At 38.3% G+C, this 15,710-nt stretch overlaps 1 protein-coding gene across 2 annotated transcripts in view; it reads right to left on the bottom strand.

Moving 5' to 3' along the window:
• Positions 1 to 15,710, bottom strand: part of CAB39L (calcium binding protein 39 like) — a 149,804-nt gene that overhangs the window by 43,019 nt on the left and 91,075 nt on the right. For both annotated transcript variants that reach the window (XM_072610527.1, XM_072610528.1), the window contains one exon: positions 12,023 to 12,141. In XM_072610527.1, the coding sequence (XP_072466628.1) occupies positions 12,023 to 12,141 (119 nt within the window). The remainder of the gene's footprint in view (positions 1 to 12,022; positions 12,142 to 15,710) is intronic.

Genomic DNA, 15,710 nt, shown 5'->3' with positions numbered 1-15,710 from the left:
CGTGCCACTGTCTCCAATTTCATAATTGATTCCAAAGTTCTTCAGAGAGTGGAAAGGTAGAAAGGAGCCAGACGATGAGGGGTTTTAAATTTCCAAATGAGAATTTTGTATTTGTTCCTATAGGTAACAGGAGCTATTGGGGTTTACTGAAGCAGAGTGGAGGGGAGGATGACATGGTCAGACTCAAATTTTAGGAAGATCAATTTGACAGGTGATTAGAGGCTGAACTGGAGTAGGGAGAGACTTGGAGTAGGGAGAGCAAGCAGAAGGCTACACCAAGATAGAAGCAGTATGAAAGGAGAGAAGCTGGTGTAGGTAAGAGATATTAGGAAGGTAAAGATAATAGATAGAATAAGGGGGTGTTGTGTGTGTGAAAGAATGGATCGTCTGGCATGACAACTAGGTTGTGAGCCTGAGTGAGGAAGATGTTGGTACCCTTGATAGTACTAGAGAAATTAGGAAGAGGGAAAGAGGAAGAGATAAGGAGTTATGTTTTAGACATGTTGAGTTTAAGATGTCTGGGAAAACCAGTTCCAAATGACCAATAGACAGTGGGAGATGACTAAGAGATTAGGGCTCAAAACCAGAGCTAGCAGGATCTAGGAAAGGAAGAAGTCAATCTCAAAAGCCAGTGGGTGGATGAACATATGAGAGATTGCCCAGAGAGGCCATTTCAACCCACTCAAGATAAAATGGTCTTTTTCTACTATCACTGATTTATAACTTCTTCATTTTTGTTAAGGAAAACTTTCAGTGTTATCCATATTTTGGATAAGGAAAGGGATAAAGGAATCAGCATTTATTAGATGCCTACTATGTGCCAGGCACTTTGCTGAGCACTTTATAGATACTATCTCATTGGATCCTCATAACAATTTTGTGAGGTAGGTACTATTTACAGTCAAGGAAACTGAGGCAGACAGAAGTTAGGTGACTAGCCCAAGGTCACACAGCTAGTAAGTGTCTGAGGCAGGATCTGAACTCAGGTCTTCCTGAATTTAGGCCCTGAGTTTTCACTGTACCACCCGGCTGCCTCTAGTGGCTAAGCCACTTAGAGAGTCAGAAGCCAGAAGGGACTTTAAACCTCTCATTTTGTGAGCAAAGAAAAAATGGAGAGCTAATGACACCATGTGAGAGCTGGGCCATGAACTCAGACATTCTGATTCCAGATTCAATCTTCTTTGCCTTGTACTGCACCATCCAAACGTAAAAATATCCATAATTATACCCTCCACCCCCAAAGGCCTTTTCAAGAGGAGGAATAAGCAAGCAGCATAAAGTCTGAATGAAGATGAACCTCACTAACACCACACCCCAAAACCTTTCCATGCCGTGTGCACAGACCGACATGCACATGCTGACATTTGGGCAGCAGGGGACTGAGGCAGGACAGGCCTTTGCTGAGAGGAGCATGACCAAGTCAGGAGAAGCCCAAGGCCAGGCAGTACTAGGGGCACCTGAAAGCACTGTCAGAAGGCAGGGCTTTCATCATACGGTCAGGAACTGTGTCACCGGGCTTTACAAGACAAGGTGATTCTATGTTCACCTGTCTCCCAAAGTATTAGCAGTTGTGTATGTCTTCCCCTGCCCTTGTCCTGTGTTGAACTATGGGCATGGCCAATGCTAGCTTTGTCTGACATTGACCTCCTATCCAGCCACTCTAATAAGACCCTGAACTTGGAGAGCAGGGTTCCAGGATTTTGAACTATATCAAGTTTTGTTTTTAAAGAACATTTTTCTTCCTTAATACAAAATTCCCTTTTTTTGATTTGAGAAACTGCCTACTAGGCATTTTAAAGAGGTAAGCAATACCTACTCAACCACCATTAATTAAGATTAGAGGCTATTAATAGCAGCTGAAGCTTGAACACGTACCAAGACACTCTGTATAGACTATCTGATGATCCTGTCATCTTCACAATTCAATTTCTTCCTTTAAAAAATTCATTATAAAACTTTAAATACCAAAGAAGGACATTTCTACATACACAGCAGAATACAAAAAGAGGGCTCTATATGAAACCAGAAGCTTCTTTTCTTGATGCTTGTTTTGTAACTTGATTTCTAAAATGAGACCAGCGAAAAAAATTTTCCATCTCAAATTTTGGGTACATTATCTATTCTTTTCTTGATATAGTTTATGAGAACCATCTGTGAGACAAGAAGTATGTGATGTATTTATCACTGGTCTATTCTTGGGAATCATGACAACATAAAAAACAGTGGTACTAGGCCTGACTAGTCCAGGCTACTATTGTTTCTGATTGCACCACCAATGCCTTAAGGAAGAGTAGAGCTGTCCTCCAGGGTGTCAGTCTCAGAAGGGAAGTGATCTATTTCCCCAAACAAACTGGTGCCCATAAGTAATGTTACAGAGCTAGCATACACAAATCCTAAACCCTCTGGAATTTATTTTTTACTTCATTCTATATTAATCACTTTATAAAAATAAAAATAATAGTTTATATCCCTGGCCTAATAATTTATATCCCTGGAGGGGATAATGGCAGAAGGCATTTGAGTGATATATGATGAGGAGAGGAAAAGAGGGAGCTTTCAGCCAGTGGCCTCAATTTTTTCTATAAATTATGAGTCAAGGTTCTCAGTTGAGAGAACGGGGGCAAAGGGAAGCATGCAAAGTCTGAAGACGGATGAAAAGGTTTGGAAGAGCTGCTGTGGAGAGTGGGATAACGAGTTAATAAGAGAGGTGTAATAGGATTGCCAAGCAGCAGAGAGGACCCAGCTGAGGTTATGTAACATAAATTTGTAGTGGATCCAGAAAGAACAGTTGTGTCATTTTCTTCACTTTTGTTCAGCAGCACATGTGTAGGAGTAAAGATGATAAATGATGGGAGTGACCCAAGGCTGAGGCTTGGCTGGGGTGTAATTGTCAGTATGAAAAGGGGGCTAGGGATTCAAGAGGGGAGGACAGTGTGTATGGGATCATCCTTCATTGTCGAAGAAGATCATGCCATCAGAGAAATGATGACATGACTTGCACTTGACTTTGTTTTGAGGGAGGTCACCAGCCTCACTTCTCCTCTAGAGCCATCTGAATCCAGTGACCAGATATTCCTCAGGATGACTGGAGATGACCCAGGATGAGGCAATTGGGGTTAAGTGACTTGCCCAAGGTCACACAGCTAGTGAGTGTCAAGTGTCTGAGGAGGATGGTGTAGAGTTGAATCGGTTCACCAGGGAATCAAGATGGGGAGAAGAGAAGAGATGTGCAGGAGAGATGGCCTGGGAGAGAATTGAGGGTAAAGGGATTGGAGGTTATGATACTGATAAAGGGTAGACTTATGTGAAGTGAAGGCAGAGGGGGAAGTGAAAAGCAATATGATGTGACATCAGAAGAGATGTGATGTATTTCCCCAAACAAAACACAGTTAGATTAGGGAATTTCAGAATTCTTGAACATGGAGGTGGCACATTTATGGGTAATGGCAATATCTAGATCCCCTTAATAAAAGGATTTGTTCTGTAAAACTCAGTCTCAGGCCACACCCAAGGACCTAGAAGGCCAAATGTGGCCTTGAGGCCGCAGGTTTCCCACCCTTGATAGAATATGACCACCCCTGTGGGTGGCTGAGGTAAGGTGGAGGACTAGCTTATGGGAGAGAAGTGGGCTGAGGAAATGAGTGATTAGGTTGTTTGAGGGAGAATGAATATGTGTATTCAAATTCTGTAGTAAGAGGGCAGAAGTTGGGAAGCAGAGAAAAACTGCAAGCCAGGTATCAAACTCATTGAGGAAGGAAGAGATGGGACCTGAGGGTCTGTAGGCAACAGCTACCAGGATTTTGATTGGATGGTAGATATGACTAGCATATCATGAATATCATGAACTTCAAAGAAAGAAAAGTTACTGAGTGATAGAAAAAGGTAGAGAACTTGAAACTGGCAATGGGGAGCAAGGAGGATTCCAACACCCCCACCTTGACTAGTGAGCAGAGGAGAATGAGTGAAGGTGTAGCTAGTACTGAAAAGGGAGGCTGTGTCATTGAGGGAAGTCAGGTTTCAGTAAGAGCTAGCAGATGGAAGGAGTGGGAGAGGAATAGTTTAAGATGAAGGAAAACTTTTTTTTTAACCTAAGGAACAGGCATTCCACAGGGCACAGGGGAAGGGCTAGGTGGAATTGGGATGAAGCTTTGGGATGGAAACATTGGGGGGATGGGTGTGAGGGATCAGATGGTGGGTCACTGGGATGTCTGAAGGTTATGAACAGGTGTGACCATGTTCATCACTTGGGTATGTCCAAAAGAGCAATTCAATTCAATTCAACAAACACTTACTATGTGCTGAGGATATAAAGGCAAAAATGATTTGATCAGGAAACCAGGATTCAAATTTCAGTTTTAATACTAACAAGCTGTATGACCTTGGCCAAATCCTTTCATCTCCCTGAGATTTTCGCTCTTCCTACCGCAAACATTTACGAGATCTGTGACCCTGGGCAGTTCACTTAACCTCGGTCTGCTTCAGATTCCTCAATATAAAATTAAGGGGCTGGACCTGATGGTGTCTGGGGTCCTTTCCACGTCTGTAAACCCATCATCCTTTAATCTGTTAAAGTGGGAATAACAGCAGTACTCGTATTGTCTGTCTCACAGCGTTGTTGTGAGAATGGTACTTTGTAAATTGTAAAGTGCTCTATGTAAGTGGGATTATTATTTTTAATTACAATGATAAAGCTCTGGTAGACTTTTTCTTCTTGACTGCTGCTGGCTTACTAAGGAATTTAAAATTAGGTGCTAGTCTTTGTTGCTCACAGATTGATCTAATAATTAACTTGCAATGGTCATTCTTTGCAAAGTCATACCCGTCATTTGGGTGGCTGATTCTCAAACCCATAATTATAGATGGAGTGATAAATCAGCAACCTATGACTTGACTCTTTCCATACCTGTCTCAAACTATTTCTTTTCTTTACAAGGTATTTTTTTCTCTGTTAATTATTGCTGATACTTTTCAGCTCAAATTCATACAGTCATATACATACAAGCCCAAATTGCTGTAGACTAAAGATCTATGGTATTAAGCCTGGGACATTATGCTTTCAAACTACAATGTGGTATGTGCTCAAAATTGCAGTAGCTTTTATCATCTTTAGAATGTAGAATATTTGGGCCGTGAACTTCCACATGCCAACGAATCAACAAGTATTTATTAAGTGTCTATTATGTGCAAGGCACTGGGTTAAGTGCCGGGGATACAAATACAACGAGTGGGGACAAAATGCCTATTTGCAAGGAGCATACATTTTAATGGAGGAACCAGATGTGGTGGTATATACCTGTAACCTCTGCTACAGGCAGGAGATAAGGCTGGTAGATTGCTTGAGCTCAGGTAGATTGGGTGTCCACACCAAGTCTGGCATCAATGTGGTGGGCCCTTAGAAGTAGGAGGGAGGCCCAAGTTGCTTCAGGAGAGGCAAACTGGCCCAAGTCAGAAATAGAGCAGATCAGAGCTTTCAGGCTGATCAAGATCAATGGGATGGGGCCTATCACTAACTATCATATTTCCAACCTCATCAATATAGGGAGACCCAGGCTCACAAAAGAAAAAAACAAAACAAATAGTGCAACACAAGTACACAAATATATATTTATAGTATTTATGTGTTATAAAAGGGAATTAGATACAGAATCAGGACCTAAATTCAAATGTGGGAATAAATGAAAAAGCATTTAGTAAGCAATTACTACATGCCTCCATTTCCTTTCCTGTAAAATAAGGGGGATGGACTCTATGATACATCAAGTCACTTTTAGCTCTAAATCTTTAATCTTGTGATAGATTTTAACTGAAGAATCATGAAAAAAACCATGGAAAAAGTTCATAGATTCACAGGTTAGAAAAAAGTAGAGAGGCAAGTTAATTGATTAAAAAGAATAAGTAATTAACTGGCAAAGAAAATGGTCAGTATGAGAAACTAGCCATTTTTGTTTCCATGGGGACTCTGATGGTGCTCAAAGGTCAAGCTGAAGCAGGGTCTCACTAGAGCAAGAATCATACTTAAAAGACCCAAATTGGGGAAAAGCAGATGGAACAAATACAAGTTTATCAAGGAAAAAAATATACCCAAGAAGCAGTTCTAGAGATCTGGAGCCAAGAGATCAAATATTTTAGTCAAATATACACCATGATCATCAACTACCACTTGAACATAGCAAATCCAACCTGTCTAAAAAAGATAATCACTCATTATCTTTTCCCCTAGATCCTCATCTCTTCAAAATTTCGTATTATAGTCAATGGCACCATGATTGTCTAGTCATCCTGGATCCTAACCTTGATGTCGTTCCTAATTCCTCTCTCTTGGTCACTTCAAATAAGCAATCAGTTGTCAAAATTTGTACTTTCTTTCTCTGTGACATCTCTCCAACTCTTCTCTCCAATCATCCAATCACCACCCTAGTTCAGGCTCTCATCACCTCTTTCCTGGACAATCACAAGAGTCTCTTAATTGGACTTTCTGCCTCAAATTTTTCTCTACTCCAACCCATCCCCCATCCACTGCTGACTACGTGATTTTCATAAAAGGAAGGACTGACCATGTCATCCAGCTACTCAACAGTCAGTCAACAAGAAATTATTAAGTGCCTACTATGTCTTACTATATCTTCTAGGATTAAATATAAACTCTTCTGTTTAGCATTTAAAGCTTTTCACAACTTAGTTCCTTTATAAGTTTTCTAGGCTTTTAACACATTACTCTCCTCCACTCACTCTATGGTCCAGTTATCCTGGCTTACTTATTAATACACACACACACACACACACACACACACACACACACACACATACACACACGCACAAGCACGCACGCGCACACACACACACGCCAAGCTCCACCTCACATCTCTGTGACTTTGCCTTTCTTTGTATGCTCAGTACAATTTAGTACAGTGCTTGCCACAAAGTAAGTTCTCTAAGGTGACAGCCAGGGTTTATGATAAGCAGCAAGAAGGGTGGTAGGGAAGCTCTTCTTGAGTTCCTCGCAGGTTTCTTAAATTGTATTAAGCTACTGGAATTTTTTTTTTGAGATGTAATTGAAGGCAACAGTTGGCTAAAACACAAATTTAAATAAGCCATGCAGCATATAACTTTTGTATTCAATTCATTAAGCATATATATGAGTACAGAACATTGAATAAACAGTCAAAAAACCCCAAAATATCGTTTCGGCTGGTTTTGCTTGACTTTTCTTTGTTACATGAGGAAATTCAATCTTGATTATGAAGGATGTTGATGGTGTATCTGGGAGGTTATAATTGAGAGAAGAATGACTTGCCCAAGGTTACACTTTAGCTAGAATGTGTCAGAGGAGGAACTTGAGCCCAGACTGAGAACCACTGGACAGTCACTGAATCATGCTACCTCTTTGCAAACTACTATGAGTAAATTTAATATGGATAAACTGTGATCGTTACATAGCATTTTAAGATTTGCAAAGCACTTTGTATTCCTTTTCTCATTTGATACGTAGTCTTACATACGATTGAAACACTTGGCTTCTCAAGTACAAAATGAGACAGTGTGACTACAAAGTCATGGATCTGAAAGAAAGGTCTTGGAGTTTTAGCAGGCTGCAACCCCAAGGAATGAGCAGTGTGACCTGGCGATCAAAACACTGATCTTGAGAGAGCCACTGCACCCAAGGCTCCAAGGGGATCCTGTTGTACCCTGTCCTGGTCTGGCTGCTCCTGAAAGTAGTCAGTTCTAGGCCCTACTTCTGGGGAAGAAAACCAGTGTGTGAAAGCATATCCAGAGGAGGGCAAACCAAGATGCTGAAAGGCCTCAAGATCATGCCATGTAAAGACTAGATAGAGGGAAAAAGTAGGGCTTTTTAGCTTGCAGAATTGAAAGACTTACTTAGACCCGATAGCTATCCTTCAAGTATTTGAAGGGCTGTTGAACAGATTTGGGATCAGACTGGTTTTCTTAGCCCCAGATAAAAGACAGTAAAGCTAACATTTATATAATGCTTACTATGTGTTAGGCACCGTGCTGAGCATTTTATGATTATTACATCCTTTGACCTTCACAACAATCCTGAGAGGGAGGTGTTATTATTATCTCCATTTTACAGAAGAGGAAACTGAGGAAAAAGAGGTTAAGTGACTTGCTGAGAGTCACACAGCTAGGAAATGTCTGGGGCTGGATTTGAACTCAGATCTTCATGAATACAGACTCAGCACTCTATCCACTGTACCACTTAGTAACACTGTTAACATCTTGTTTTTGCAATAAAGCAAACTGAAAACTTACGTTTAATAGTTAGATCTGAATTTCAGTGCTTAAAAATGACATAAAAATAACAACACATGACAACAGTGAAATTATATGACTGGTTTTGCCCACTAGTCACAGTAAATGCATTTGATCACTCTCACCTAAATGATATTTATGAACTTCTCAAAAGCCAATCTTTCATAGGGATTATCCATATATGAACCTAGGTGGCAAAATCTGATGGCTTGATAAGGCCTATGACATTTCTCCCACAGCTTCTGTAGAAGATGATAGTATCCAGAGTTCTGTTATCTACATGAAAATCACATTGGCTACCAGTTAAATTCATTACAATAGAATGCTTTAGTGAAATGCATTTTCCATCAGAAAAACAGAGGCAGCTAGGTGGCACCATAGTGCACAGAGCACTGTGCCTAGAATCAGGAAGACCCAAGTTCAAATCCAGCCTTTACACTTACTAGCTGTGTGATTCTGGGCAAGTCACATAACCCTGTTTGCCTAAATCCACTGGAGAAGGAAACGGCAAACCAGTATCTCTGACAAAAGCAAGGGACAGTATTGGTGTGCTGTGGTCCACAGGGTCACGAGGAGTAGGATGTGACTGAAGGAATGGACAACGAAAGGTCGGCCACTTAATTAAGTAGTGTGACTTTGGGCAAGTCACCCGACTTCTCTAATTCCCCCCTCAGTTTCTCCATCTGTAAAATTAGAGGATTAGACTATCTAATCTCCATCTACCCTTCCACCTCTAAATTGATAATCCCTGGTAACCAATCTGTTGAGCATCATGTATCACAAAGATACCTACTATTTATGACAATATCACTACTAAAGCCTAAAAGTGGTTAAAGTATCCCCCCCAAAATAAAAAACCAACATGAATTATCCAATACTTATATTAGTCGTACAACCATGGGAAAGTCAATCAGCCTTTCTGAGTTTCAGTTTCCTCATCTATTAAATGAGGCTAAAAATACAAGAAGTATTTAAGGTTCCTGCAAAGCACTATGAAATCAGCTATTATTGCTAATAAACAGGTGAGAAGTTAATTTTCACACCTAAAGGGCTGTCATATAGGAAAAGAAACTGAGTTTGTATATTTGCAAGTCTTGCATTTTATACCAGGAAATAAAATTCAGTCATCACTTTCATGTGGAAATAACTTGCTCCAAGTCACAAAGAATGACAAAATGATTATTTAGATTTGAAAAGTGAGGTATAAATAGAAGTAATTAATCTACTAATTTTTCTTCCTTGATCAGGTATCAAGAATACACACATAATTTATAGGCTTTATGTTACACCTGACTTTGTTATTACAGTAAGCCTTCATAGTGGAGTCTGTTGTATATACATGCTGATGTGGAAATAATCAATGAATAATGCTGTATTATTTATTAAGCCTAAGAATCTGGGAGTGAGTATCTACAATGAGTCAAAAGGTAAGAACAATTATTCAAGTTAACAGCACAACAACCACAGAAAGTGTAACACAGGAAATGACCAGAAGGAAATCTGCCCACTTAACAACAGAGCTCACATTATGTTGAGGAAAAAAAATGACCTTTGTTATTACTGCTGGAGGCAAACTATGTCAGGCAGTACTGGAAAATTTTTGTGTGATGCCATTCAATAAACACTAGGCCTCCTCAGCATAGTTTCTTCTGTTTTTCACTAAGAAGCATGTTTGCTTTTAAAATAAGAATTTCTGGGAGGAAAAAAATCAGATTTCAGTATCTTTCAAGATATTCTGAGTATAATAATAACTAGAGAATCAGGTGAGGTCCTTTTGAAATTCTCCAAAGAGAATGATTCTTATTAACACTGATCACAACTTACTTGTCTAGTGCATAATTTTACAAACTGAAATGTCAGATTATATGGAAAAAAAAGGAAGAAAATTAATCACAGGATATCAGATTGCCCAACGGGCATAAATGAGGTCAGGATGGCATGAGGATGAAGTGGGTTATATCTGCTTTAAGCTAAATTTAGTGTTATTTTGCTTGGATTAATGTAAGAATTTTAAGAGAGATACAAGATAATGCAATATTAAATTACTTCTGAATTAAACGAATGATGTTGTAACATGCTTAGTATTTAAAAACACATTAAGGTGCTTTGAATTTTCAATTAGATTTTTGACAACTTAACATTTAGTTAATCCAAAAAAAAATGTTAGCCTCTAGCAAGGAGTTTTTCTCATGGAGATGAATTAGTAAACTCAAAGGGTTTCAGATTACCAAACCATATGAACCTAGGAAATTAAAATGAAAGTGACATATGCATTCTAAAAAGGTTTGGATGTTGTCCATTTAGTATGACTTCAGCCTCAAAATTGAAAACCTGTATTTTTATGGTAGAGGACACAGGGCTATATACAATAGAGAGATTTAATACTCTTTCCTAGGATCAAGAATAAGGGTCATTTATATTTAAGATGTAAAATTCCCACTCTCCCTGCCCCCTACCCATGCTGTGCTCCTACTTATCTTTATTAGATAAAAAGACGCCTCCTTTTTGGCATTTATCCCTGCACCTTACAGATGCTAATTTTTACATTAAACGTATTTAAAGGTCTGATTTTCATAAATAAAAATTAGGTTAGAAGTCTAAGCATGAATCATAGAACTAATCTGATCAGTGACAATGATGCACATATTTCTCTCTAAAATTGAAATACATAAAATATATAACATTTAACTGTTCATCCCCAAATCACCCATTCAAATGAGATTGATTATTGATAAAAATTAAGCTACAATGAATAAAAATAATACAAGGAGTTCAGATATTTCAAAACTAAGGAAAATTCATGCTTAAATCTATTTAATAGTACAGTAATGAGGCAATTAAATTGAGTTTAGAATTAAAAAGAGAATTCTGTGACAACAAGCAATGGGGAGCTCATTATACATTTGGATAAAACTAATTGTTAATAATTTTTTCCCTTTATATTTAACAATTTTATAATTATTACAATTATAATTCCTCCTCATAGTTCCTAGTCTGGTCTTCTAGGGCCAAACAATATCAATTTTATCCCCTTTCCCACAGCAGACCTTAAAATACTATATGTTCATCAGCCACCCCTGTACTTTATTTAGATCTTTCTTTTGTCCCCCTTTTATGTCTACTTTCTTCTATACCTACCTGTATACAAGTTGTATTCCTACAGGAGACTGTAAGTTCTATAACAGTCGGAATGTGTCATTTTTTTAATCTTTGCATCCCCAGTGCTTAGCAGTAAGTAGGCACTTAATTAATGTCTGCTGAATTTAAAGAAGCTATCTGGTGCCAAGACATGTTTTACTAGACATATGAGATGTAGCAGAAACATCTGTCATCCTACAGCTCTGTAACTTTGATTAGTTTGGGCTTTCTGAGACTTAAAGAACCCAGAGAGCTACAGAAGCATGAGTATAAAAAGAGAACCAGAAGCTGCAGTTAAGTGACCCAAGAAGACCAGATAACTGGTTGTCCAAAGCCCAGTGTGGCTCATTTTTTCCTATAGTATGCTGCAGATGCTATGATGTTTCAGGACTCTTGGAATATATACTCAATATCTAAATTCTTGCATAGATAGGCAGCCACTAAGGAGGAATCTATAACTATTAATGGCACATGTCCTGATTTTTAAAAAATAGTATTGACAGTATTTGAGATGAGGTAAATTCAGCAAACCATGAACAAGACAATTATTCTATAACCAAAACTTTTTAACATACCATATTGTGTAAAGACAACAAAAAACAAAAGCACCTACCCTTTCAGAAGCATAAATAAGATATGAGGATGTGCACTAATATATTCCACTGTAGGACTTCGAGTACCTATTTGTCTTCTCAATATGTTGTTAAATATCTGCGTTACATCTTTTTTTCCCTGTTAAAGAAACAAAGATGATTAATTTAGCACATAACTTTAAAAAACTGTACTTAACATAAGTTCAACACTTCATATATAATCCTCTTTTTTATTCTTTGTAAACTGAAATCGTCATGTTTGTTGATGGTTGCTAAGTTCCCAATGGCACAGGATAGGGATCGGGACTGACTAGCCATGATTTTATTGCTATAATAAAAAAGAAACAAAATTCAAAACATTATTCAAGAGTCCATGTTGATTATACTTGTTTCATAACCAAAACTTTTTAATATAGTGAGAGAAATTTAGAAAGCAGAGAGGTAGAGGTGGGTCCCTTACTAATGACCTTGCATCCATGACAATATAGACAAGAGAAAATAGAAAAGCACAACCTGAGAAAAATAGCTGCAAATGACTTTTTATTATTAATTTTTCTATTATTGAACTATATGAAATTACATCAAAATATATGAATAAATGGATTGTTCATTTTCTGTTATGGAAATGTGTTCTATTATTCACTTCATAATCAATAAAAAGGCTATAATGATTGACCTTTCCAAACATTTTCACAAATGAAGGGGGAAAGTATGAGTTATTGTTACTCCCGTTTGTCCTTCATTTTCTAAGAGGACCAATGACCTCAGGGGATGTGAAGTACAGAGGCAAGACAAAACTCAAGATGACCAGTGATGGCCTGGAACGCAGTGTATGACCTTGGCATCTCTGATGTCTCACCAAGCTCTAAATACTCTACAGTGTCTGCTTCAGCCACCTTCATGGCCATTGGGACAAACTGTTCTCATCTGCCCATTTCATGAGGGAAAGTCTTCACATGTTTAAGAGTAGACATTCTCTTAACTCACAATGACTTTGAGGCCTGTCCTCTGCCTTAAACCTGAGTCCATCCGTGAAGATGGTTTTACTTGGGAGTGACCACTGTGCATGTTATAGCTTCTTGGAGTCACAAGTGAGAGTTGGGTAATAGGTGGACACCAAAGGTGGATAAACAGCCCTGAAGAGGGCTGGGTGTGAGTACTTAGTGGAAAAAAATAAGTAAACTGAATATATTGGTAAGAGATGAAGCTCATATAGGTCAAGATCCATTGGTGTGCCACCTCTTAGTAACCTTGTTCGTCTTTATGTAAAACAAAGCTTCACTGCATTGTTCTGAAGGTCTATCTATTTTGATCCTGGTAGAACAAAAGAGTAAGGATTGCCTCATATTTTTTTTTGTCTTTATGTACTCAGCACCAAGGACAGTGCTTAATATATACACTATGTGATTAATAAATGCTTACTAATTGACTGAGTGATGAAAGTGACCCTGGAAGTTCATGTAAGAAGTTTCCTCTGTAGGAAAAGTAAGCTGTCACACAGATAGCTTGTGGCTGCCTCCAAACTTGGGATTATCCTGGACAAAACCTCCATTCTCATAAAATAAGTTCAGAATAGCCTGGATTTCTTACAGAAGTCCTGGATATAAAGAGATTTCTTTGAGGTCGATTGGTCTCAATGTTGCTACAAAAGGTTTCCATCACTTAAGGGCAAAGTTATGTCCCAAATGCCTTACAGACATGCTCTTTAAGAGGTGGTTCTATCAGTATGGGAAATGTGTCACTGAGCCAAGATCATGAGCTTTAGAATTGGAAGGGACCTTAAAGATTGAGGCCAATTTCCTCAAGTGTCTCAAGATCAGATAGCTAGTTAGTGGCAGAAGCAGGATTGAAATAGATCTGTTTTTTCGATTATATCTCACTGCCTGCCAATATAGTTGCTTCTTCAGTGTTTCAACAGGAACAACCATAGAACCGCAGGTTGTGAGGGAAAGATAGGACAAGTAGATTCTAATGGAAATTATTTATCCTCAAAGACTCCAATACACATACACATGGATGATCCAAGCATTCTGGTCTAACAAATTCTTTATTTCAACTCCTGACTTACATTTTATTTCAGCCATTTCTGAGAGTGAAATGTATGGATTTCATAGGCATTCAAAACAACTCCAACTACAAGAACCAGACCTTGGAAATTCCCTTAAATGACCCAAGTTTCTGGTCATTCTACTCCTCCTAAGCATGTCCTTGGTTCTTCCATACCTTCCTTTTTGTCCAGTCCTTTTCCTCATTTCTTGATTTTTTTAAGGTATAGGGCTAGTAATAATGGTATTCCTTGGTCAAAGAGTACATACAGTCTGATAACTTGAGGGAGGGGGGCATACCTCAGACCTGTTTTTCATAATGACTGGATGAATTTACATTTCCACCAACAGTTCATCAACATGCCTGTTTTTCCTGCAGCCTGTCCAACATCTGTCATTTTCCTTTCTTGTCAATTTAGACAATATGATGGATATGAGATAGAGTCTCAGGGTTTGAGGGTCTGCTTTGCAGTTGTTATAGAGTTACTCATTCCTTCTTTTCATGGCTCTCCAGATTTGCAGAGATTTTTTTGCACTAGTTGGTGTGCACTAGTTTTCTTTGATTTACTTCTCTCTCTAGCTTTAGTCCTTGAATAGGGGTTTCATGCTGAATGACTGTGAACACTGTGCAGGTACTTAATAAATGTTGAACTAAATTAATAAAAATTATTATCACTAAAATAATTATACTTATTTTAATCATTAACAATTTAACTGAAATACTCAAAAAGATCTATGATTCCATTGCACTAGATGTTTTCTTGAGTGCTGTGGATTGCCATCTATCCATGCCTGCCCATCACATATGATTACTGCCAGTTTCTTTCAAGATGATCAACATCTTGATGAGATCTTTCTCATTTTCTTTGGACATCATGAAGGCACCCGTGGAGCACTTCAGCTGCCTATTTGTGATCAGACTCATACCATGTCACTAACTCACTTTGTATTCTAGCACACATTTTCCTTATGATGACCTTTACTTCAAGACTTCAATTTTTTTTATTTGTTATGTTGCAACTTGATCACATTCACTACAAATGTCTCCACTGCCCTTTTGTGTAATACTTATTTTTAATTTCTTAGAGTGTCCCATGACTCACAGTCATACAATAACACCAGTAAAATACTGGCATTAAAAAAATATGCCTCTGCTTCTGAGAGAAGTTTGGGATCATTAAAGGAGCTTTGCAATTTCTCAAAGTCAATATAGTCTATTCTTCCCGTGTTTAACTCTGGGTCCAAATCTCTCTCCATTTGAACTATCTGCCCCAAATGTACATACTGATGGACAAACTCTACAAGTGGTCCATTTAACTCTGTAATAATTTAGCAATAGACATTCCTTATCCACTTAGCTCTCTTCTGCAGATGGTCAGGGTATACTCTTGAGAGATTATGGATTTGTTCTAGGGAGCTCTATAATGTTCTAGAGCTTGATACAACAAGCACTGTCAGCAATAAATAACTGGAGGATGTCATCATCCATGTGGAATCTTTCTTCAGCATGGTCTCTGCGCTGGATATCCTCCATCATTGTGACTGACACCATTTGTGAGCTATATATACTTAATATTAATGATCAGAGAGTTACCAAACAAGATTGTCACTATTATCATCTCTTTCAATGAATATTGACCAATTTTATATATACATGGGAGGT

This window comes from Notamacropus eugenii, chromosome 5 (assembly GCF_028372415.1).
Source record: "Notamacropus eugenii isolate mMacEug1 chromosome 5, mMacEug1.pri_v2, whole genome shotgun sequence".
NCBI lineage: Eukaryota > Metazoa > Chordata > Mammalia > Diprotodontia > Macropodidae > Notamacropus > Notamacropus eugenii.
The sequence above is the reverse complement of the archived record's forward strand: the minus strand, read 5'-3'. Positions and strand labels throughout refer to the sequence as shown.